The sequence below is a fragment of the Sipha flava genome, unplaced genomic scaffold (assembly GCF_003268045.1).
Source record: "Sipha flava isolate LNK unplaced genomic scaffold, YSA_version1 607_pilon_pilon, whole genome shotgun sequence".
Classification (NCBI taxonomy): Eukaryota; Metazoa; Arthropoda; class Insecta; order Hemiptera; family Aphididae; genus Sipha; species Sipha flava.
Genome location: NW_020273584.1, coordinates 29,005 through 56,402, shown reverse-complemented (window position 1 = coordinate 56,402; position 27,398 = coordinate 29,005). Strand labels below are relative to the sequence as shown.

General features: G+C 36.1%; 1 protein-coding gene across 1 annotated transcript; it reads left to right on the top strand.

Annotated features, from left to right (window-relative positions):
- Window positions 1-1,900: 1,900 nt before the first annotated feature.
- LOC112691367 lies at window positions 1,901-23,959 on the top strand. The gene is made up of 8 exons (XM_025565602.1): window positions 1,901-3,348; window positions 11,072-11,219; window positions 16,006-16,104; window positions 17,109-17,328; window positions 22,252-22,396; window positions 22,492-22,659; window positions 22,844-22,960; window positions 23,611-23,959. The coding sequence occupies exons 1-8, from the start codon at window positions 2,269-2,271 to the stop codon at window positions 23,776-23,778; spliced, it is 2,145 nt and encodes a 714-aa protein (XP_025421387.1). The 5' UTR covers window positions 1,901-2,268; the 3' UTR covers window positions 23,779-23,959.
- The last annotated feature ends 3,439 nt before the right edge of the window (window positions 23,960-27,398 follow it).

Here is a 27,398-nt window from a genome sequence, read left to right as displayed (position 1 = left end):
AAACCAATAAGTGATTATTATATTTTAGTTTATGCTAATTGTAATAAAATTCAATTTTGAACTATTCGTTAACTGCCATGTTCAATTAGATAGATACGAAATATAAAATGTCAAGTTTAGTCAATGTTAAGTTATCAACAGAGATTATACTTCTTTAAATAATTAAAGCTATTTTTTCAAGTAAAAATGATATATATCGATATATTTTTTGATAAAACCGTATATTTACAGTACGAGTAGCAGTTGACGTTGAAATTCCTTCGGTAATCCTATGTAGTTATTTATACAACGAAATAATATATTATTAATAATAATTTATAATACATAAGGCACTATTGCTTAGAATTATAATAATGAAGTCTACTCGTTGTTAAATGATAACCAAAAGTATTAACATAATTAAACGTATAATAATAATGCAATACAATAGATTTCAAGTAGAAGTGGACCAAGGGAGGGCGCCCCGTTCAAACATCCTCTCAAAATTTCAACGAATTAAGAAAAAATGTATTGCTCAATATTTTTGTACGATTTAAGTTTAATGTCATAAACATTTGCCAGAGTTATTCGCATAATTCAATGTCCATCAGTTTACTATCATAAAATTAATTATTACCAAATTAATTATATTGTGAAATAAATATACGTGAAATTTATGGTAGTAAAAGTATTGATCCTCTTACCTGAAAAATATTTCTATGCAAGCCCTCGAATTCAATGCTCGATAAAACTTTTCGAATACAATTTGCGTCTGCCGGGAGGTACACGGCGTGCAATGAGAAACCGAGTCATTAAATAGTGCGATTTAATATATCCTAAAGACATAGGTGTAGATATTCTATAATAATAAAGTCTCGGTAGTGTTTGCGAAGATTAACCACGTCTGCAACTAATAATTAATGCCGTAACAAGCTTTTGCGTGGCCCTAGGCAAAGTCAATATGGTTTCCTCCGAATTTGTTTCAAGTGTGAGGTCCTAGGTAGTTGTCTAAGTTGCCTGTGCGCTAATGACGACAATGCCAACAATTCTGGTCGGACGAATCATATTCTAGCAATTATGACCAAGATTTTCTTTTTTCAGTGTACTTATCGTTCAAATGTATACGTGCTTAAAGCACGATATGCGCGTAAGACCGACGAGCATAGCCCTGCAAAACGTCAGAAACTGAGTAATAGGGGGTGCGCATTTGAGTGAAACTAAAATCAGTTTCTTTTTTTTTTTTGTTCACATAAAATAAGTGCCAAAATATAATTGGCCAAGGGCTCCGAGGGCCGGCACTGGCTGCAGCCGTTCCTCCGGAGCTGTCCCGTCAGTCGCACGTCGTCAATACAAATAACACATGTCCTCGTGCACGCGTGTCCTGCGACGTGTTGTTCAAACGGGTTTGCGGTTTGCAAAAAAAAAAAAAAAAAAAAACTCTGTCTAGACGAAATCGGGTATGTCCAGCAGTGGACGCATGGACGCACTGGAGTCCAAATATTGGGGGTGCTGAAATTGCTGAAAATAAAATTAAATGGTATTTAACTGTAATTACTATAGATTACATAGATCTGAGGGGAAAAAAAAACAGGAGTGCTACATTTGAACTCAGGGGTGCTAAAAACCTTATTGCGCCCCCCCCCCTAGTTGCGCCTACGTACGGGTCTGTTCTCGCGCGATCGTCGTACGAGACGTCGCCCTTGTCGCGCGTGTGCGACGTTGTATCGCTACGTAATTTGACCGTTTCGTGCCGTTTTTATTTTGGCCGTTTTGTGCCGTTCTTATTTTGTGCCGGTCTCGAAACGTATTTCGGCCGGAGCCGCAGCCGTCGATGGGCACCGGCGGTCCGAACCGCGCGCGCCGGCCGCCGAAACGGTTTTCTCCCACGGCGGCGACTAGGAGAGGAGATAGTCCGTTCGTTGGTCGCGGCGGTCAACCGGCTCCGCGCGTTTATTCCGGCCCGGCTCTTCGCACACCCAGTCTCCGGAGAGTCTCTCACCTGACCAGTTTCGCCAGCGTGTCCATCCGTGCACGTCGTCTGCGGTGTTCACTCGTCGTCCGTGATCGTCTCGCGCACGTCGTCGTCGTATTTACCACAGCAGTTGCGTACCGGCGCGGTGTATACAGTGCGCTCGTTTCGTTCGTCTCCGTATTTCATTTATTTATTATTTATATATATATATTTTCTATTCACTCCCCCGTCCGATTTTCATCCGTTTCACCGTACGTGGTACAGTAATCGTCCCCGCGATACCGCATCCGCCCCCCTTCCCGTGTTATGCGCGCGACATGAACAGATACTACGAGGCGTACCCCAAGACCGGCAGCACTATGTTGACGCTGCCGCCGCCACCGTTGTCCGACCCGTCGGCCACGTGGAACTCGTACAGCTCGGAGCCGGTGAAGGCGTTGCAGGGCAATCGGATCAAGCCGGACCGGAACCGGCACGCGGTCAACGTGCAAAAGATGCAGTGGCGTAACTCCAACTGGGTGGACGGGTTCCCGGAGCTGGTCAGCTCGATGACCATCGCGGACGTGAGCCCGAGGTTCGCCGTGAAGCGCATACTGCTGCTGTACGAGAACGCGCAGTACCGCGAGGCGGCCAACTTCGTGAACCGGCTCAGCCATGGCACGTTCAAGGCGATCCTGGATCAGCTGCCCGTCGACCTGTTCGTTGAGGCCATGCCGCACAGTCTGTCTATACTGGAGGCGCTGTACGCAAAGGTGTTCCTGTCGTCCGACTGCGGCATCAAGGTGCTGCGGCCCGACCACGTGCTCATGCGGCTGGTCAAGTTGTTCACCGGCACCACGGGCGGCGCGGAACGATGGTTGGGCAGCACGCGCAAGCTGCTCAAAGTGATCGTGTTGTCCGAACCGAAGCTGCGCAAGGCGCTACAGGTGCGGCGCCGCTCGCTGGACAAGGCGGTCGAGGGCCTGGGCCAGCACGGCCTGGTCGGCACCAGCGACGAGACGCTCACCAACCTGCACGACGCGCTCAAGGTGGAGTTCCAGAAGTTGGTGGATACGTACAAAGCGGCGCTGCTCAAGCTCGAAGAGCTCAGCTTATCCGGCAAACGGGACGGCGTGAGTAAGGGACCGGCGCCGGTGCAGGCGTCGCATCAGCGGCAGTTGTCCCTGCAGCAGACCGACATCCAAGAGCGGCTGATCAAGAACAAAACGCTGCTGAACGTCGTTGAACCCGTGCTGGAGAACAAGTCCATGGCCATACTGCTGACCATCCTAAAACGGCGGGTCGAGTACGACAAGGACGCGTTGTTCCAGTTCACGCAGCTTAGGAAGGAACTTAAAGTCGAGTCGGAGCACGTGGTCGCACCGCTGCTAATGAGATACTCGCACGCTTGCGAACAGGTGAGACTTTCCTTTAAGCGACTATACTATACTTATGTTTTAGTCATTATTATCTTTATACTACCTTATTTTACTCTTATCCTCAAAGACGCAATTAGGGGAGGCTGGAAGGGCTAAGCCCCCTCAATAATATTCAGAGCCCCTCAAAAACCATGTCGAACTTTATATTATTATATTGATAAATAAAAAAAGAAATATGTGATTACTACTGAAAAAATTAAATTAATATTTATTTTTAAATTTTACTTGCCTTCCAATAAACACATTTTTTATAGAGGGTGAAAGGTGGAAAAAAAGTTTCTGAGATTGAAAAACATATGGAAGGGGCTGAAGCCCCCCAAATTTTTACTCTAATTGCGTCTATGCTTATGCTGTTACATATGCAGTATCGTAGTTCACTTAAAAGATTTTTTCGTACGAGTATCGCGTGAACTTGACAATGGGAAAAATAATTAAAAAATCTTATGATAAGGTTTAGTTTTCGTTGTAATGTGGTAGGACTATTCGTAATGGTAACTGTGGACTAGCAATTTCCAATGTTTGCTTCGCCGAACCTAAGGGTTTTGCAAGACGTATGTAAATATTAAGAGTGGTATCTGTAATAAACTTTAATCATGAACTATCTTTAAAACGTTTTTAGAGTATTGGTGTTTCAATCAATAATTGAGAAATTGGGGTTGAGTTAAGTACGTTGGGGTTCCACGAAACAAAATCTCTTTCCTAAGGGTTCAAAAGGTTTTGTAAAAGTTTGGAAACCGCTGTAGTAGAACAATTTCGTGCGATTGCGAAATAATTATTTTTACTCCAGAAAGAAAAAGGCTTCGAGAGAAAACATACAAAATCGGTTTTCAATACTGCTTAAAATCAGATGCGTTATCAATCGCACCTCTATTTGATAATCGGAAAAAAAATCGAAATGTTCGCGGGTCCACGGTGGTTGTACTTGACGGCTTTGTATATTTTAAGAGATTTCAACGTGGCACGCGCAAGGGTGATTACGGGGCGGGTCGAATTACCCGGAGTCTTGTTTTGTCGGGAAACGATTACGGTAGCACACAACCGCACGCCGTTGTCGTGAGATTTGCAGAAATATCGTACGCGTTGCGGCAGTGATGTTGAGATCAATGACCGTGTGGACAAGTCGACTGTCCGTGTGGAGCGTTGCTATTATATCCGAGGAACAAGTCGCACACACGCACAACATCCGTTTTTCTCACATATTCATATTTTCCCATTATGTTCGCGTTCTAAACGTTAACGTGGTGCACGGGCGCGTATGTGAACGAACTGACGTGCGTGATATGATTTTTCGCAAACTGCACCCATGTAGGTACTATCAGGTGTGTAACGGTGAATACGTAGTGCTTATACGAACACGGCGCTACGTGACGTCTTAGAGCACTGCCGAGCGATATCGATATTCTATAAATTTACATAATATTATTAGAGGTTTACGATTGATATGGTGGTGTGTACGTAGGTCCCCGATGATCCACATTTATTGGCGTCCGAATCGTATAGCGTCCCTGGTTTACTTTCGGCTACAACTATTGTTTACAGACAATTATTTCTGCGCCCATGAAAACGAGTTTCATCCGGTTTGTATCGGTTGCACTGCGACACCCTTATATTTATATCGAAAAACGCACAAATACGCGATGAGCACCTGTAACAGTTACAAAGAAATGGCGATCGGTCTTACACTTATTAGTGTTTCGTGTCACGTTTTCGTTTTATGATTTTATTTGTGAAATCGAAATATTTTATGTCAGATAGGCACATGGGGGTGTGGGAGTGTGGAGGTGGAATATACCGGGATTAATGAATTCTGGCGTTTCCAAAGTCTTGGACCGAATGTGCGCGCCTACGCGGTGGATCGTCGTCGTTATTGCCGCAACGGAGTGTTGACGAAACGCGACCGTCGTGTGCGCTGTAAAAAATGTTGTTAAATTTCAATTAACCACACTTTTTTTGTAAATTTACGTAGAAAATTGTTTACAGTGTGCGCAACGTTTGTTGGCCCTGCGCGATGCGATGCAATATCACGTATGAGCTTCACAACAGCGAACGGTGCGTGAACGTTTTGGACTACGGTAGTAATTAGCATTTTCGTGTATATAATATGTATACCGTCCGATGACGCAATTCGTGAATGTGGTGCGTATATTACGAAATCACGCGTTCCGATTGCTAGTCATTGTCTTCGATTCGCGCACGTAATGACGACAATCGCAACGAACAGCGTTCGGCGGTGTTATAAACGCCTATACATGTGTATTCAATTCGGAGGCCTCGCTCGCCGTATGCGTGAAATTAATTTTAATTTGCAGCGCACGGAAACGGTACGTCAACACGATGCTCCGGCCGGGATGCGATGCACGCTATAAAAAATTATATAAATCATGTATAATATATGTTATGATTTAGGGATAAATCATTTCTTGAAATCTTGATCGATCGTTCCTGTGGTGCCTACGTTCTAGAAACTTATTCGATTCGAATAAAATTATAATATATTACATTTTACAAACGAACGATTTCGAGTACCAATGTAGAATAGTATAAATATGGTGTTAATAATCGTCCGGTTCAAATCTTTGTAAATTCAAATAGTATATCACCACTAAACACTATACCAGTAACTGCTTTAACCGTGCCTACGTATAAATTATCACAACAAGATAAATAACGAAAAAACAATCACACTTACGAGGTTTAATGAACTTGCAATCATTAGACACATATTACGTCATTACCAGGCCGCAATGTATGCGTTTCGAATATCCTATTAAACGCCAGACAAAATAATCGAAGTCATTATTCATATTATACTCTGCATATTAAACGCGCGCCTATTTTATGGTACCAAAACTTCAAATGGTAAAAATTAAAATTTACAATATTTAGCCATCAATAAGCGTTATATTTCATAGTTCGCTAGAATAGAATATCTGTATCCCGCACGAATAAGATACCTCTTATTATTATAATTATATATATTTGCAAGCACACTTTGAGTGTTATTAAAAAGTGATAGATTCACTATATTCAAATGCATTACGTTTTTGTACAAAACAATGCATTTGAATTATTATTTTCTTCGAAAAACAATTACATAACGTTCTAACCGACAGTATTTTTTTTATAAAAGTATACAAATAAATCTATTATTGCACTTTTAATTTCCCACGCGAAAGTAACTATAGTAAAAAAACATTTTAAATTATAATAACAATAATCAACATGTAAACTAAGAAAGGCAATAAATTAGTAAAATTTTATAATCTTAATTTTTTTTAAATCCATATTATATAACCGAATAATGTAATCCTTATAATAATAGGAATTTAGTGAGGTAGAGGAAGTAATTATAGTTTTGACGTAAAATTATTTGAAAATGTCTTTTAATAAGAAAATAATTATAGATAATGTGAGAATCTTTTTTTTTTTTTGTACTGGTACATAAAACGTATACTTAAAAGCATTATTTTACAGCCTATATTTCGAAGCCTCTTATTTGTGTATTATAATTTCAAGTTATTAGCTTTTATACACAATTTATTCTTATGAACGAGTATAATTTAAATTAATTAAGGGTAAATGGAAAATTGATTTTTAGCCCACCTTTACTCCGTGGTGGCACGATGCGGGTTTTATTAAAGGAGCTGCTTCATGGCTTAAATGGTAGTGTTTAGTGATAGAAAAGTTAAAAGAATTGTTAAATCATTTTTATTTTTGAAAATGCGATGCTAAGCGAAGTTAAGTATTAAATATTTTATAGATTTTATTTAAATTGTTTATAGTTTTCCAACTTTTCTTAACAAAATACTTTTTCAATCAAAAGTTTTGCCACATAGTTTCTTATCTTTATACTAAATTTCTTAAATGTTGAATACGGTATTTTTTATAAAAAAGTCTATAATTTTTTATTTATTGAATTACTACAAACTATGTATAATATTATTTTATATACACTTTTATAGTTAGAATTATATAAAAAATCTTAGGCTTTTTACATCAAATTTCAATTTTAAACACTAATAACTTTTCGATTAATTAAATTTGGAGTATACTCAAAGTAATAACTTTGACTTTGGGTGTGGGTACTCGATACACGTAACTGCTTCATTGGAAATTAAACTTTGCGCCACCATTGCCTGTTCTTATAGTATATATTTGTTCGTTAAATTTATTATTAGTTAACATTTTTGTTTTTACGAATACCAGTATAAAAGAGGTATACTCGTATATAATTATGTAATATCCAATTGTTGCTGAAATTTTGTCCAAATCATTCATCTAGAAAATATCAGTCGTCAAATTTGCATTTATAATTTTTTTAGAATATTAACATATTAATACTTTTTTAAGAAATATATAGATCTATTATTAAAAAACTAATAAAATATAAAATTCTTTGAACGTGTTCGATTTGAAAGACAATTCAACGTTTCAAAAGAATTTTTAAAAACTCTTTAGGACAACTAGAAAATGAATTAAACCTATTATATTTTATACAAAGATCGGAAATAATTTTATGAAAATAAAAAATGTATTGGATACACCGTACGTATTTTATTTAATACGCATTTCATATATTATCGTGATGTCTTTATCGGCACGACCGCAGAACATAGCATTAAGGATTAACGGGTTTTAGAATTTCTTATGCGTAGGTATATTTAAATAATTGGTAGGTATGTAGGTTTATTACTTTAAAATAGTTTTCCAGTCAATGACATTTAAATATTTTCGGAAATTCAAGGTTTGCTTAAAACACCTCGGGACATTGACTATTTTACTTTACTGACCCACTGTAGCGATCTAGCAACGGAGTTATATCTTCTGTTGTGATTCAAACTGGTTAATGATGTGTTGTTTTGCATAATAATTACTACGATCGTTACAGCCTTTCTAACTGGTATTTTCAAATGGAAACTATACCTGATCTCCGTTATAAATTATGTATGCGTTTAATAACGATTAACAACAATATAATCCGATCGCGTTTAGAAAATTTAACATTTATTTTATTTTTTATTTTTATTATATATGTAAGCCGAGGAATCTATGTCCATTGACATACAAATAGTCTTAATGGTTCAAATTTTTGGATACATAATTACATATACAATTTACAAATTATAAACTATTGATAGGATTAATCTTGGTTATAAAGGTGATCATGAGGCTTATGTTGTCTGGGTGAAGTGTTTCCGACAGGATGTTTGATACTCCTGCTTCCCGTTTTAACATTTACTGTACATTGTCTTAAACGCATTATTTTGGTGTCGATTTCGAATCCTAATTTTTAAATAATCCACGCTGTAGCATTTAAACGAATCGAAAATGTAAATGGAACCAAGATAATACCTATACGAGTTAACAATAATGTTCAATTATTTATTTTATTTCACTGAGTGGTCGGAAAATAATATTTTTTTATTCGACTTTTCAAACTCAAAGAGTATCAACTTTCGAGTTATTTATTTTGCACTACCATAATTGTCTGTATATATTCAAGTCGCATGATAAATTAAGCCCTTCCTTTATCCTCTCACTCAAACACAAATTATTTCCTTTGTCCGGTCCTCGATTTGATATTTATGTTTACTTATGAATTATGGACTAGTAAATGTATTGACCGCTGGTTTTCCTCGTGATAAGCAGTTTGAATTCGTATCCAGTGAAATTATTTATAATTATTAATTTTTAGTATCGCAAGCAATTATTGTATTCTAGTTATGGTTTAGAGTCAATAAAATACGCTGAATCATTATTAATTTACACTGTTTATTATTAAAATTTCAATCGCGTTATGTGATGCAAATAATAAATAAATCTTATGGAGTTTAAATAATGCATAAATATTTCATAGGTTCGTGCTACAGCCTACGATTAACAGTGTATATACTAATGATAAGCGGAAATTCAATAGTCCACGCTTTTCCGAATCGATTCGAATATAATCGATTCGAGATAAAATGTACACATTTGCAGGAATAAAAATCCTTCCCCGCACACCTACACACTGTACAGCTTTGGGCACACTTGCTTCATAAATTATAAATAAAACAGAGAAGCAGTTGAAAGATTCAACCCAGCAGTTGTCATGCGTAGATTCGGAGTTCCGCTTTACATTCTTGGTGTCGAACGTTTACGATTTATAGTGAATTTTGTATAAAATATGTTGCTGCAGCCAGTTGCGCACACAGGATTTTTTTTCAGGGGAGTTTTGCTATTAATAATTTACTATAATAATTAATGTTGTACCTAATGTTACATTAATGTTAACCCTATGCGAACGTATTGTTAATTGTTGTACAAAAACAGTATATACGATTTATATATTTACATGGAAAATAAACCCCTAATATGATACTATTTGTTATTATTCTGTATACTTAATTATTATACTTCTTAATATAATATGAACAGTTTATAAGGTCAACGAAAACTAAATGAAAATTGTTAACTTGTTATACCAGATAGAATAGAATAATGAATAATGTAATAGAATATTGTATGCATAATAGTATAATTTTATAAATGTAATGCCAAAATCGTTTGTGATGCTTAGGTAAGGTTAAAATTGAATGAAGGAAGACATTTCGTGGGGGGGAATGACCTCTTAAACCCCACCCCCTGTGTGCGCCACTGGCTGCAGAATTTGGTGTTAAAAATGAACTTACACGCAAATCGTTTGTCGTAATTCGTTTTCGTTAAAAACAAAAGATGTTCATGTTTCTCCTTCGACGTCCAACAACACCGGACGGAAAGTGCATAGCTACTCGGACGCACACCGAAATAATTATCGGTCTGGAATATTGGATTTTTATTATCGGTTCGCAGTTGTGGAAATCACGCACACTATTTCGCGTTATTAAATCGTTTTCACGCGGAGACCTCTGACTGCAGCTGCATCACCACACACTGACCTCTCGTGTACGTGTATACGTACATTTACTATACGTATTTCTTAATACGTATTTATATATATGTTCCTACTCAGGAGTCCTGTGCACTATTATTACTGTTATTTTATTACACCACCAGAGCATCGTATAGCATACACGGTAATACGACGAGTCGCTGCGGCATTAATCCCATGCGTTGGTCAACTACACTACACTGCTATAAGAATGCAATGTAATTTGTTATTGTTCTCGCGATGGTCAACGCATAGCGCATGGTAGAGGGTTGATTAGGTTTTCACTACGCCAACCTTCGACCTCTGCGGTCGTTACAAATGGATCGAGTTCCAAATCAACAAATAAACGTGCGCTGCGCTATTTGTGTGTATGTGTTAGGGTATGCGTGTGTGTGTATGTGTGTGTGTGTGTGTGTGTGTGTGTGTGTGCTCATGCGTGTATCTTTCTGCTAGTAGAGTACATGTTATGTTCTCCTGGTACAATTATCGAAATATCGACGACGACGACGATGATGATGATGAGAGAAAGTATATCGATTCGGTCGACAAAACAAATAAATATCGAGATGCGAATCGTTCCGTGGTACCGACAAGTATAGATATCTTTGAAGTTTGCTCGTGGCTCGTCCGCGTGCCAACCCCAAAACGAAACTTTCTAATTACAGGCGGTCATTTTATGCATTCGTATTAAGCATGAATAATATAGGAACCGTAATATTCGGACGATAATAATATGATGTACGCAACGAACAACGACGATATATTGTTACATTGTTTTAAATTTTTTTTTAGGTTTTGGAACTGATGAAGGAAGTCGCCGAGGACGAAGATTCCAGCGATATATCTGGCTATCATTCGGACTCGGACAGTGCTATAATGATGTCGGGAAATTCACCTTATGTCACCAAAAGAGCAAGACACAATTTCATTTCACGATCAGGTAGTTTTACACGTTATTTGTTGGTTGCATTTTTTTTCCTATACATGTGAAAATCGTTTGGTTAGTGTATATAACGGGGGTGGCCAACTTGCAACCCTAACTTTCGTATGTGTCTCTTGTCATTTTCAGATGCGGCTCGCTTTTATTTATTAAATTAAAATTTACTTATCATATAATTATTATTTTTGATTTAAATTTTTTAGGTATACATTTATAAAAAAATGATCAAATTGTTTAAAATTTATCTATAAACATTTTAGAAATAATTGTATTTATCCGTGTGCCCCGCGAATCTATTCATGTTGGCCACTCTTGATATATAATGTTAACAATTTACAACTGTAACTTTAACAAAATAAGTTAAAGTGATAGCATTTCTTTTTAAGTTCTTAAATTGAATAATTTTTACAGTAAATTTCAAACATGTTTATTTTATTATTATTGGTTCGAAAATAATTATACTAAAATTTAAACGATTACGTAATCTAATTAATTTCATATTACAGTTCGAACTTAATTGAACAGAATATTTCAAACACTCCATATATCAATAAATGTATATGTATATAAATATATATTACATAGAGTACCAATAACAAAGGTTTTTAATTAAAACGTTTTGAAAACGTAAAGCCATTAACTTTTAAATCTTAATAATGCGTGTAAAATATTTGTCAGAATTGATTAATTTTTAAAACACACACCTATATTAAAATAGTGCAAAGAAATTTTTTCACACTGCAATTCTGCCGCATTGTAATCATATGTTTATTTTTTCTTTAAGTATACCGCGTTTATACCACTTAATAAAAAAAAAAAGTGGAAAGTTAAATAATGAATTTCTATGTATACATACGAGCATGGGCGCCAATTATTGGGGATGCTGCGGTGCTCGAGCACCCCATGAAATAAATATAACATACAAACATTCAATACGTTAATATTGTACGTCGTTTAGAAATAACCATTTTTAATAAATATATGTTTTTGGTTTTATTGTTATTTTGGTCGTGCTGACGACGACGACTGCGACGATAACGGTATTATATGCAGTACTTACGTAATAACAATACAATAATTATTAATAATGTATAGTGCGTGTAGTAGTCTGCACTTAGTAGTTCGGTCAACAAATGTACAAAAATGATATCAACGGGTAATGCTTTGTTGATTTATTTATTTTCATTACATGATTATGATTTTTATTTAGGTACAAGTTAAATAATTTAGGATTTCGGGCACTCCACGGGAATCGGAAAATTCGACGCCCATGCGAGTACAACTGGTCTACGTACTAAACCAGGTTTTGATGAAATTTATTACAGAAACTAGTTGAGAATTAGTATTACACGCATTTCCGCAATAATACGACCGGCCTTCTACCCTCGGTGTGTTGTGGGGTTTAAAAAAAATAAAAATGAGAATGCAACATAAATCATGAGCGGGTCGGGAACAAAGGGTTAAATTGCTGTTATAAATTTAATCGTTGCCTCTTGCGTTCGAAAACGCTCGGGCCATACGTACCGGAAATCTTGCGGAAAAAAAAAAATAAATAAAACAATCCTGGTCCAGCGGAGCCGCTGTATAGCCGCTTGACCCGCGCGATTTGCGTCCGCGTGCGTGATGTACATGCGCGCAACAACATCTCGTACGCGTATAACAATGACCGTAATGTTATGCAGATCCCCGGCACTTCTAAGGGTGTTTCGTCACGACTCGAATGTATTAACGCACTCCGACCGTAAGCGCATTCCGACCGCGTCTCGTCCGCGACCCTTTCGCGATCGCGCGCGCACCTCACGACGACATTGTACGTGCACGTGCACGTATACGACATGGGTGCGTGCGAACGGCCGGAAGCGCCGGGTTACGAATCCGGAACACGGCGGGACCGTTTTCGTGCGCGGGCACGGTGATGTGTTCATCTCGTCCCCGTCAGCGGTCCGCCGAACCGTTGTACAATTACCGCGCGGTGGGCGCTACGCGCACGTCGCCGTTGACCCGTTGTGCCCCGTGTTCGCATCCGCGAGCACGCGTGTTCGGGGACGACCGGTGCGGAGAAAGCGTCGCTATTATTTTTGGCGCGCGCGTGAGAACGTCCGTCGGAGGATCGGCTGTAACAACAATGAACCGGACAACAGAAATGTTATCGTAATTCTTTCCTTCCCCCCCCCCCCTTCACTCCGTCCCGTACGTCGTGCGACGTCCCGACGCGCGTTTCGGGCGCGCCCGCGGCCCGGTTCGTTCTCGATCGTCTTCCGTTCCGCGGGCGACGACCACCGCTCCCGCGGACACGTGTGCGTCACGATCGCGTCTCCGTCGCGCGTTACGTCTGTACGACGTCGTGTCTCCGGGTAATTACGGTACCGGGCAAACGCGAACGGTTATCACCGCGTTCGTTAGTCATTTTCCAGCGCGTTATTTTTCACGCACACCGTTCGGAGACCACCTAGAACACGCGGTGAGACGCGTTTCCGGTGCGTACGGCAAACACAATATCTAGCACAGGTGCCGCGCGCGATGTCCACCCGTAAGAAAAACGTGCGCGGACCGACGGCCCAAGCCCGGATTAGGAGGGGGGGCAAGAGGGACGCGGTTCCGGGGCCCATATTTATCCCCGAAATATATATATTTTTTTAACGTTATTTTTTCGTGTTTTCGAATAAAAAAAAAATATATATAGTTTAGTTACTAAACTATATATATGTATACTTTTTTTTATTTACCTATTAAATTTTAATAGATAAATTATTAATAATATATCAAATATGTTCTTAATTTTTTATCACGAAAAATAACTAAATGATAATACATTTTTAAATTTGAAAAAGGTATCATTTGGTGAAAGTGATACTTTTAGTTTAGAAAATGTTTTTATGAAAAATCATTGCAGGATGTATTCCGAAACGGTTTGATTGCTCTCAGATTATATTTTACTATCCCAGTCACCTATTGTTCAGCCGAAAGAGCATTTTCAAAGTTAACAAGAATAAAAAATAAATATAGAATAAGCCAGACTCAAGAAAAATTAACATCGTTAATGATATTATACTCAGAACATGATATTTTGCAATTGATAGATTTCAATGGAAGTTTACAACAGTTTGCAAAACAGAAAGCAAGAAAAAAAATTAACTTATAGCTCTAATAACCTATGAAGTGTGTTCTTTATATTTATGTATATATATATATATTAAATTAATTTATATGTCTTATATTTTTTTTTTGTATAGTACAATCGTATATAATAAATAATAATATACAGTCCTTAATATACGAAGTAATATAATTATTTTTAAGTTCGAGTTGAAAGGAGGGCCCACTAAGTGTTTAGTGTCCCGGGGCCCAATTGATCCTTATTCCGGGCTTGCCACGACCTAGTGGTCTTGGGCGTCGTTGAAACAATAATTTATTTTACGTGTGTTCCGATAATCACTTTTTTTTGAATTTTTGACGTGCAAACTAATTCATATTATTACATCTCTTGTACGCGAGTTTGCACTGTAGGTTTGATAATATTATTCGTATTTTAGCTTCGTTTCAATATCATAACTTTTCTCATTAAAATGTTTTTTTTTCCTTGGCGATATTTTTGCAGGCAGTTGACGGAAGGATTATGTTGGTACATTTATATCATATTTTCTTGTGGTTTACACCGCATGTATGAAATACGTACACATATATTGTTTACATTTCAGGTGCGCGCACTACATTTTTTCGTCTATTTTCTTTTCTACACGACTTTATTTATCGGGAGAAACGCAGCGTGTGAATCGTTTGAATATTAATTTTTTAACTCACTAATTAAAATATTCCGAGCAGAATCATAGCGTGTGCAGTATAATATTCGATGTATAATATATACTATATTACTATACTGCTATACTTACTATATAATATATACGAACCTACAAGACATTAATCTGGATTATTTTCGGCAGTTGTTTTATCACGACTTTTTTCGATATCGATGCAAAACTATTTCCGCTTAATAAATACACATTTAATTGTTACGTCGAGGGCCGTTGCATTACCGTCAAAATTAGATACCTATGCCCTTGTTATTTCACAGCTTCTAACCGTTTTCAAATAAAACGTCTCGTAATTCGTTGTTTCCGATGGGCGAATATTATCTAAATTGAGTGTTCCTAATTACAAATTTCTGTTGACGAGAAAAAAAAAATCACCTTATACCAAATAATCGAGCAACGACGTCTAAACGTAAGAATCGCTTATTTTTATGATATTATTAATATTACTCTATAGGAAGGTAAATTATAATTTATGTAGATAGGTTACGTATCCATATAGCGAATGGTATTCTTGTAATTACGGTGATACGTTTTTCTAGGACACGACGTAGTATTAATATTACGGTATCCACTTTTTTCCTTATGATACACATTATTTGATTTGCTCGAGAAAAATTAGCCGTAATTGACGAAAAAAGTTGAACTGCAACATTCCTGTTGTCGGACGCGATGCCGCGGGGAGTCGAACGCGACGCGGGAAAACTGTCTGCGATTGTATTTATTTATTGATTTTCGTCCGACGATAATTCTCTTACGAATGCGAGTTGGGTACGACAAAAATAATTATAAAGAATGAAAATCGATTTATCGGCAAGGCGTGCGGCGGAATAATCCGGCGACGTCTCGACTGTAATAATATCAATCGGTACCCGCGTGCAGTAATGACCGGCTGCGCGTCGTACCTCGTGTGTGTACAGTTTCTATTTTCACGTGATTAACCTCCTAACCATGTGGGTTTCGTTATTTTGTTCCAGTGCGATCGAGCAGCAATCACAGCACACGCACCAGATTGGTAATGAGCACCGGATCGAGTTCGGCGAGTCCACCGGACGGCGCGGAATCGTCGACGACAGGTAAACGCAATCATCATCATTACGTTCACCATCGTTACAATCGATTCAACGCCATACGTGCCGCATCATCATCATCATCAGAGGCGTATTTAGACTTACTTCTAGGGGGGGGGGGTGACTCTTTTCGCTAATTCAGGTTCAAATTTTACAAGTAAAATTGTTGGTAATATTTAAGCCAGGCGAATCCTTAATATTTGTGGTTTTTTTTTTTTTTTTTTAAACTAATGCCGGATCCACTTAGAATCGATTTTGTGTAGTTCTTTTTTAACACCTATTTGTGTTTTGAAAGTTACGCTTGTATTTTATTTGATTTTTCATTAAATATGGAACCGACAAAAAGCCCAACTTAGTATTCACAGCCACGCGTAATTTGATTTCGTTATAAAATGATCTCTATATTAATAAAATTTGAAATGTGTATCTCACATAAAATTAATTCCTTAAATACGGTTTCAGGGAGGGGCGATCACCCTATCACCCCCCTTAAAACACGCCCATGATGATGATCATCCATCATATCGAATCTCGTATGCAAGATACTACGTGTTACAGTAACTCGTGTTGAATTTTTGTTCGTGTGCATGGTAGAAAACGACGGACCCATTCGTCTCTATCTCCTCATCGGTGTTTATTTAAAAGACTGCGCACCGCAGTCACTCGATACGCCGTATTTGCCGATGGAAATCGATATTTTAATCAGAGTCAATTTCCGTACACATAGTCCATTAATTCGAACGGATCGATTTCAGGTTTCACGGACGTTATAGTATAATAATCTTCAGTTTGCATTGTAGTCGGATGCGAATTATTAAACAAAATTGGGACGCCGACAAGTAATTGGTGTTGGCAATTTTATTTGGTTATTTTGTTTTGTTTTTATACACCCGTCGTTGATGATAGTATAATATAATAATTCCAAAATAGTTCATAACATATCTATTTATTATTATATTGTTATTATTGTGTTATAATTTTTTTTTTCTTCTCTCTCGTTATTTGTTCAGCGGCACCGAATTGGGAATGGTCCACCGAGAAATCGATGAATACGTTGACCTGTTGTCGTAAGTGTGGACCGCAGGCGGCTTTGCAATTGCAGAACGTAAACGATGACCGAGAAAAGTTAGCCTTGCAAACGGAGCTGGAAACCACCAAACTCGAACTTGAAAGAACTAAAGCTAAACTCGAGTCCTTGGCCAAAGCTGCTAAGCAAACACAGGCTTCCAAGTAAGTTTTTTCTCTAATTTCATAGTTTTTAAATTTTTAATATCTGTAAACCACTCGATTAAAAGGAATACTTGCGAATACAGAGTAAAATAAATATAAATATAAATAATAAATATAAATATAAATAAAAATAAATACAATAAAAAGTTATTGTCGTTAAGTAATAACCATAATTAAATAATTATAACGACCTTCCATAATTGATCTTGATGCAAGTTTATAATATAACTTACAGCTGCAATGTATAGATACATAAGTTGTAGGTCACTTGATATAATTTTACTCTTACGAGGTACAAACTTATAAAGTATAAAATAAAACATATTTTTCCGTAAATGAGTAATTATTTTAGATAATTTCTTTGTAACCAATACTTTTTGATCGAATTTTATCGAAACGTACAATCACCTTTAATATTCTTATTATAGGAAATCAAGACATTGTGTTTATTTATTTTATTTATTTATTCTTATCGAAAATTATTTATTCGGTTTGCGTTTTATTAATATAATTTATTGAGAGTTAAATAATCATAATTTCGATCGACACGGAGAAATATGTATGAAGTATTTATTTTTAAATTGCAATACGCATATGGTGGTCACCCAATTACGGTAAATGTATATAAAATAAATTATATTAAATTTTAAACCATTAAAATAATTGATATTCGAGTACAAAAATAAAAATAATTCACTCGTTAGTATAGCAAAATTACACGTTTTAAAGAATACTGATTTGTTAACAATATCCAATTAGGTCGACAATTTTCAATTATTAGTGCTTGATTTTATCCAATAATAAGACCCTATGGAAATAATAGAGTATTTTCCTATAAAATAAGTTTACTTTTCATTGCCCTTGATAACACGACAAATAAAAAAATAATGCTTAACTTGGACTGTGTGAAATCGAGGGTTTGTCTCTTTCAAATGGAATTCATTGTTATTTCAACTTTGCCTGTTCAAAAACTACACGAATCGCACTGTTACAGTACAATTAATGTAGGTACGGTTGAATCTAGTAACGAATTAGCAAATTACTATTGTATTTGATAAAGGTCGACCAAAGGGCACATTACTCTATCCTCCTTCATCGAGTACAGATAGTGGAAATTCCACAAATGTTTAGTACGCCACGGACCAGACGCATTTTTCCCGCTGTACATATATAACGTCGAGCGGAAAGTTGTTGAAGAACTGTGCCAGGGGGAACGCTCTTCCCGCGGTTGTTTTGCCGTATGTTTTGCTTAATATTCTAGGCTTAATTCAGATGCTTCATTAAGTACGACTTTTAATTGAATTATATTGTACTCGGTTCGCGCTTGTTTCATTAGCAGTGACTCGCGTAGTCGCTGTACGAAGGATCAGACTGCAATTACACTGCGGGTCTAAATGTGTTTACTTTTTTATTAATATCTTGGTCGGCCGCATGTTCGGGGACCGAGGGGAAGTTCGAAGTAATTCAATCTTAAGTTTCGAAGTTTTCTATTTGCTGTTTCAAGTTTTGCTCAACGCGCCACGTTCGTCTCCCAATTATAATACTGTACATGCCAATCGTATAAACGGTTTATGTATGGACGTAGTAGTTGTAAAATGTAATCACATAGACATAAATGAATTAGAAAACAGTTCATAATTTAATTTTCTTAGATAACGATAATGTTTGATCATTTATACACCTACTCGTGTTCAACTGTACGATGAAATATAAATAAGTAAGGTTATAACACGAAGTATAAAGTTGAATTATATGAATGTTATAAATTATACTTCAAAAGAAAAATTGAAAATGCTTAACTTTCGTTTTTTGCGAAATTCAAATAGACGAGAAAGTTCTTAGTAATTTGTTTCAATAAACCATGTCGGATAGTTTAAGTTCGTTAATTTTTACCCATCGCTATACCAAATGTATTAAAATACTTTTAAAACGTTATGGGATTTTAATTTATAGTTTGCGTTTTATATTGTAGTTTACACTCAAATAAATTTCTCGTTAATTTAATCGGTTAACGGGTCGCATAGTAACATTATGGACTAAGAGCTTTAGTCGGATATATTTCGTACGAATATGGTAGTCAAACACGGTATAAATAAAAACGCTAAAAAAAACTTTCTCTCGAAATTTCTAGTGTTATTTTAGATGTTAATAATTACTAGGACGAGCCAATAAAATATTATCACTATCAAAGTGGTTTTAACAAGAAAATTGTATTGAAAATGATACACATGTCACAAAAGGGAATGTTTTGAAATAAGCTCGCATTGAATCTGTTGCCATTAAAGCATGTAGTATTCTTACCTTATGGTTGTTAAATGATTCACTGGACGAAATGAAATTATAACTACAGTTTACCCAGCTAAACGAGAATGAATGTATAAAATTTCCACGTAACGGACGAAATGTATGCGAATCTAAGTGACTAAATAAATAAATAGCTTATTTTTTTGAGAATTTCACTTGCAATTTGTGTTTTGTAATGAAAACCGAGAGCTTATCACGGAAAGATTTTATTTATGTATATATTCGTGTACACGTTTCTCTTTAACTGTATGTGTGTGTTTGTGTGTGTTTGAGCATATATTAATAAGCATTAGATAATATCGGTTCAAACAAATTTCGAATCCATAAAAAAAAATATATTTTTAGAAAATAATGAGTTTTACTTCTCCTCCACCGGAATCATGGAATATAACAGCTATTGTTCAAAGTAAATCAATAAACCATTCGGAAATGTAGACGTTTATCAGTGTTACTTTGTGCAAGAGTTATTGTACTTCAACGTCGACGAATTTGTCGGTCCAATTCAACAAAGTCGGATAAGTACTCATTTTCGCTGCAAAAGTATACCAGCACCTATACGCCCGACTACGGCGTTTAACAACATTTCTCCAGCCGTACACAATACGCTTCTTGTTAATGTATATTAACCTGTAAAACGCGCAGCTATTGACCGTGTACATAACAAATCTCCAACGCGGAACATTTCGGTCTGCAGACGATATCAGTAAAAATAATACAAAACCGTGTTATACTTGAACGGTATATGTTCACATCGAGTCGTACGGGATGGGAGGGAGGCGTTGTTTGCGCCGGGATATGTCCCGAAGGAATATTTTTTGCAATTAAACCGTCGCTCTTGATGGATGATTTACGGTTCGGACGAACAAGCCAGTCTGATGCGTAGGCTCTATTCCTTGGATGTCTCGAGAATAATACAAATGTGTATAATTTGCATCGTTCTCCTTCGGTCGGTTTATAATCCGTTTTTCAATTTATTCCACTGGATTGTACGCACGCACACACACAAACACATAATACATTGTAGTCGGATTGCGGGTCGGGATGGTTTGAAAAGATAATGAAGATTTTACCGACGAACCATCGCAAGTGTACACGAGTTGGTTTTTGTGAATTAAAGTGCCCGCCGCCGCATTGCAAATATATACGTCAGAATGGGATTTTTACGTAAAACAGATGTATCTCCACTGCTCAAGAAACACAATAAAGAATATTGTATGTTTATTGTAAAACGCACTTAAAAAACATTCGTACGGCTTCTAATAATTATGTACGGCGTATTTTATTTTGTAGGCCATTTCGATAGTATCGAAAGGAAATTAAAATTTATTAGCAATTACCTACACTCTCGTAAATGTTTATTATTATTATATTGTGTGTGTTTTTTAAAAGTTTAAAAATTGTTAGAAATTCCACTGCTATTAATTAGCTCGCGTTGTGTTTATAACACGTATAATTGAGCTGTTGCGAATTGGAAAAAGACGCGTCCAAGAGCATAGTAATTTTATATTGTGCGTGTCTCACGCCGTTTTACCTGCGTGTATCTTTACCTTATGGACAATGACTTTTTAAAATTTAAATGTGCTTGCCATAGTAAATTGCATAAAAAAAAATGTAATTTGTTATAATCTGCGTTCAAAGAAATATACTGGATGATTGATGATGATGAGAAAATCGTAACTAATTTCTAAATTTTAAATTGCATTAATAATTAGGCGTTTAACGAATGTCTTTGTTGTACGGTACTCGGGATATTTTAAATGTTTAATATTTACTTGATAAGTACTTAAATGCATTTCTAAATAAATGAAAATATGATCGATTGAGTGAACCGATTGGTTTTTATTCATAAATAATTTATTAAATAAAATAGTTGTAAATTCTTATGGTGTTTATTGTGTTTATACATGTTTAACCGCAAAAAAATTATTAATATGTATGTTGAAAATGCATTTGTTTTACAATAATAAAACAATTCAAATTTTTCTAATTATATATATATATATTTAAATTTTAGGTATACATATACTCAAGTATATAAACGTTTATACATTTTTGATTTTTTAGATATATTCTAACTATAAATTATTGTCGTAAAATAGTAGCTTATTATATACAACTAAGTTTTCCCCTGTAGATCTTCTAATAAAAACCTAATTATAATTAATATTGTTAATCAATTTTTTTTTTCCCGTAAATAAGTAAACAGAAAATACATTAAATGTTTAAATCCAAACAACTTTGACCAATCGTATATTTTCGGTTTTGATCCAAACAGTTTGGATACATTAATAATAATCTAAAAATAATTTCTCCGAAAAATGTACGATGCAAAAACAATTAAATTTCATGTTTGGGACGTACTAATCGATTGTTTAAGATACCTATCGAAATATATTAAAATAAAATTCGCTCGTTTAATAACAGCGTGAAACGGCTAAGCCGAATGTAACACTGTACGCGCTCGACGAGATCATAGCGAATTATTTTAAGAGAGTGAAGAAAAGATACAATTAATGACGGGTACGGTTTCCTTGCTGTGTCTGCGTCCGAATTTCATAGACTATTATGTTAACGGAATCTTAAACGGATATTGTACTTATGCGCGATTATCAATTCTAGGGAGTTGAGCGGCTCGAGATTGGTAAGATGTTACGGCAACTTGTACTCGCAAGCTCGCGTTGAAGCGCTGGAAAAATTAGACACGTTGCCGCAGCTTGTCGACGCTACAGAGCTTAAGTCGAAAATCCTCTTCTCCGTCGTCGTCGTGAGTACAATAACAATGTTATATAATCGAACCCTTCGACGGTGATTCTGACGCACGTTATCCCCGTCTGGCTCAAATTCGTGTTTCGTTTTCAGTTGGCGTTTAGGTCGACGCAGGCCATGTTGAACCAGAAGAAAGAGCAAGTGAAACGATTGTTGTTCTATCCAACGCCGTCCGGATCCGCGCACGTCGAGCTCGAAGCTTCCATCTGCACGTACCTAAGGAGAACAGTGGATACGTTCGATTTGACCCAGTGCATCGAGGTAAAAAAAAAAAATCGAATCTCAGATTCGTCGTCAAAATGACGATTTTAACAATCGTCATTTTTGCCGTTACTATTATTATTGCGATTGCTGTTGTTTTTGCGTTCGCGTTCACGCGCAACACTCGTAAACAATGTATTATTGCGCCGTCAAATATAAATACGATCGTGTCGTGTGTCCACAGGAAGTGAGTTCGCAGTTGTGGGCAACGTTGTACGACTACCCGTGTTTGAAATCTTGTGCCGCACTTCATCAATACATCTGTGACGCGGTGCGTTTAGCTTGGGCACTAGTGAATCAGGTAATTTTCGTTCCTCCTAGCATACCGTATTCATGTACACAACGGCGGCTGAAGATGAAATAGATACGGGGAAGGAAATATTATTCCTGATTTCCTAACGTTATGACTTGATAAAAATAACAGTCAATTCGGACAAACGTGTCGCAGCTACTAGTGTGTATTTTTTTTTTATTTTTTTTTCGTAAAAGACTAATCGATTCGAGTATAGCATTCCAATGCAGTCTTTGAACCAGTTTATTTTTCTTTCTCTTTTTTAAACGTTAAGTATAGAAACACGTACGATAGAAACCTACCTAGTTTTGGACCGGCAAATTTTTCGTGTAAAATAACTATGTCAGATAATGACAGATAATATTTAACTACATGCAGTTATACATTTTTTTTCTTTTATTTTATTTATCGTTAAACGATTACCATACCGCGAAGGTCTCCGGACCGCAGTCCATTCAGCTTTTCCGTAAATCCGTCCAGGAAGATAGATCAAGACATATTCGTACTATTCGTGTACGCGGACAGAGTTCAATGTGTCACAGCTATAGCTGCCGATTAAGATATCTACTCACATACATATATATGTATATATTTGTGTTTGTGTGTATGTGTGTGTATTTGTATAAATATACTTAGAGTTAAGTAATTTTGTTTTGCAGACGCCAAGTTATGTGTTGGAATACGAGCAGAGATCGTTCAAACGGGACCTACACGTCAGGTACCATTCGTCGAACTTGGAGAGCAATCAGGTTCGGACATACTTGTGGCCCGCGTTGCTTGAAGGGTCGACAGGGCCGTGCGTACACAAAGCGGTTGTGCTGACTTAGAATTTCGTGCTAAGAAAATGTTGTTAAATTATACTATTATCGTAATACACGCACGCACATATCATTTCGATGTATTTAGATTTGGCCAATAAGTAAATCGTTAAGCAATAGTTTATAATATTACATTTTTTTTTTACGTAAACGTTAACAGTATATTATACACAGTACACATTCGTATTTGTATTTTTTTAATATAGATATATGTAAGACTAATTTTTTAATAATAATTTTACGACTGAATACCGAAATAGAGTATATAATTATTAAAAGTGGCATAGTAGTAAGTTTAATTTATGTAACTTTAGTACACGAAATAGTGTAGAGTTTAAGCGTACAATTATCTTCATATTAATTTTTTTATTTGTATACTTAAATTATTTTGTATAATGTATACGACAGTATAACATAACGCCAAATTATTGCTCATAGATGTTAATAAATCATTGTAGTATTTAATCATAAGTAATAGTATGTCTTATCATTTTATTTTCACACATTAGTGTAAACTCGTATTATAAACATTGTTATAATTATATTTTTACGCACTCAATATCCATTTTAAGCGTATACGAACTGTTCGAATTTAAAATGTGATGATATGAAAATGAAAAACAGTAAGAACGAAATCGATTAACACAGTACTTTTCTAGGGTTTTTAATGTGGTAGATAATATTCGTGACGTTTTACATGATACCGTACTTTGGTATAACAATACTGTACAATATTATCGTTTGGTTGCTTCGATAATAATTGGTTAATCAAGAACCGTTGGAATTAAATTCTTCAACCCTGACGTACAAACGTCAACGAAAAAATTGTAATGTACTGTGTAGAGTCCCAATAACCGTTAAAACGGCAATCGCAGCTTTTTAAATGTTCTATCCGACGGGCTCGTCGATTGCGTTCAACGATGACGTGCGCACACACGTACGGCGGGTGTTCATGCAGCCCAGCGAGACATCGATATTTCGAAGGCCTAGGGACGAATAACGGGGGAGACGAAAGCATTGGAGCCTTCGAGAATTTCGAGGTATCGAAAAACGCGGATTACGTATAGCTGTAATACGAATATAACAAAATATACTAGAAAACATAAAAGAAACCTTACGGGGATCTGTTTTTTTTTCGATCCGTAACGAGATAACGATTTGTACTATACGGTGTACACGTTGTCGCAAGTTGTCTTAATTCTGATTGCTATATCGACTTTATTACTCCAAGCCCTGCAAGATGTGTACGTATTACACTTCGACGGTCCGCGTAATCACTGAAAACTCTATAGAACCAATGTTTTTTCGTTGTTCCACGGTTTTTCTATCTAATACGGAAGGGTTTTTTTTTTTACCGAGACACACCATGTCGTACAGGGATTTAATACGCATGTAAGGTTTGCCGATCTTGCACTTCTCGGCGCACTACTCACACACTGAGACAAATTTCTCGATCACATTTCTATACATCCGTAATTCACCAAGACCTCTCGATTACTACTACTATTATTAATTCTGTGCACTTCGTTTGGCTTGTCATGGTTATTTTTTTTTTTAGTTTTCCTGTTTGATTAAAGGTTTTCCACGAAAACTAGGGTTGTCATAATATTCTCTAAATCGACTTCGACGTAATAATAAAACACGTAATGCTCGTTGTATGTATATTGGTCGGTAAACATCGGATGAGATAATACGTCGTGTTGTGAAAAAATTGATACGTTAAACAATATAAGTACGACGAAAAATAAATGACGCTATGTGTTTTGTATACATATACAGTATGAATAGCGATCCCGAGTACGTATAGTATACTGTATTTAATTATATTTACTTTTCAGAGGTGTACGCGTGCATTCTTGTTGTTTACTTAGAAAATATTAATATTCAGAAGTTGAGACGCCAATGGTTAACTTTTGAAATGCGCCATATTTAAAATTGTAATAAAAGGGTAACCGAAAAAAATAAAAATAAAATAAATAGCGTATAAACGCATGCATTTCTCAAACTATAATATCTTTAGTCAGGGGTGTATTTAGGCAGGCGCTATGGATCCCGTTGCCAAATTTTTAAATATTTTGAGGGATGGAAAATTTTTATTTCGTACTTTACACACTGACACAACATACCCAAATGATTTAGCAACATGTTTCATAAATTAAGGTGTACATTTTCAAGGACATATAAAAAACATTAAAGTTAAGCTTACAACAATACAGATGATACAGTTTATAAGAGAACATGATTTTACTAGTGTTCATCCCTATGTTGAAGTAGCTTTACGTATTTTGTTGTATACACCATTTATAAATTATAGTGCAGAGTGTTGTTTTTCCACACTAAAAAAAAATAAAAAACTATTTACCATCTACAATGGCACCAGACCGCTGTTCGGCTTTAGCGGTATTAGTATTGGAAGCTGAAATAACCACTTCATTAGATTCTGAAAAAAATAATTAATGATTTTTCTAGTTCTGAATCAAGGAAGAAAAAGATTTGAATTTTGTTTTTATATTGTATATCTAGCAATTAGTAGAGGTTTTAATAAATAGTAATAATAACAAAATTTTTTTGTACTTGGGGGGGGGGGTGGCAAAATATGTGTTACCTCTATTCTGAAATTCTTAAATACGCCACTGTCTTTAGTTGGACTAACGGTAAAATAGAAATTTATAAAAGTCAGTATACCTTGAATTTCTACTTGTATTAACAATCGCCATACGATGTGCACACGACCCGCGGTAGATTTAACTATATGTTGCGTTCAAACTTATCTGGAAAATAAAAACGTGTTCTATTATAATGCATATATGCCATTTCCTGTTATTGATATTTTTCCGTACTTGCCAAAGAACTCGATGATGAAACGAGCATGGCCGATTTCGGCCAAAAACGCACCCTTCCCTTTTCGGTCAAATAAATAAATAAATTTTTGTTTTGGTCGAAAAGTGAATCGGCCAAAAAGGGAAGGGTACGGTTTTGGTCGAAAACGGACTCGCCCGATTAAATTACATTTGTTAAGTAGTTCTGAATTTCGCGGAATATTTAATATTTTTCAGAAATAATTTTTTAGGTTTTGCGCGTTCATGTGTACACGAAAAAAATGCAACACAGTCACACAGCAGTCCGTATAACATAATTGTTATCGTCAACAAACTACGTCTTCACGCCTTTATTTTGGTGGTCGGTCGATCATAAGGTTTCGATTTTTCCAATACGCTCACCGGTATCTCTACTCGGGTCGAACGTATCCGTAACCGCGACGACGATGGTGGCAATTGAAGCTCATGTCAGGAGGTGCCATGACTAGTTTTTCAGAAGCACCAGTCGGGCGGTAATATAATCTTTGGATTTGGATTGCGACTATTATTCAAAACAATGTCCAGTATCAATCACATTATAATAATAGCGTACACTTGAATATTTAATACATACTCAATGCATACTACAATAGTTATCTATGTACTACAATATTTTTTTTTATTATTGCGTATCTATTGCGAACGACATCGATATTTGAAAATAAACTGTTGACCAATTATTTTTTCAATTATGTGCCATTATTATAACTTAACTGTTTTTTTTTTTTTTTTTTACTTAAATTGTTTACCAATACAATTATCGATAAATAC

Bases quoted from the DNA above. Each gene is read 5' to 3' on its own strand.
- LOC112691367 (XM_025565602.1), top strand. From the start codon at position 2,269: ATGAACAGATACTACGAGGCGTACCCCAAGACCGGCAGCACTATGTTG. The intron at 3,349-11,071 runs GTGAGACTTTCC...ATTTTTTTTTAG, and splicing joins ACTCGCACGCTTGCGAACAG to GTTTTGGAACTGATGAAGGA. The intron at 22,397-22,491 runs GTGAGTACAATA...TTTCGTTTTCAG, and splicing joins TCCTCTTCTCCGTCGTCGTC to TTGGCGTTTAGGTCGACGCA.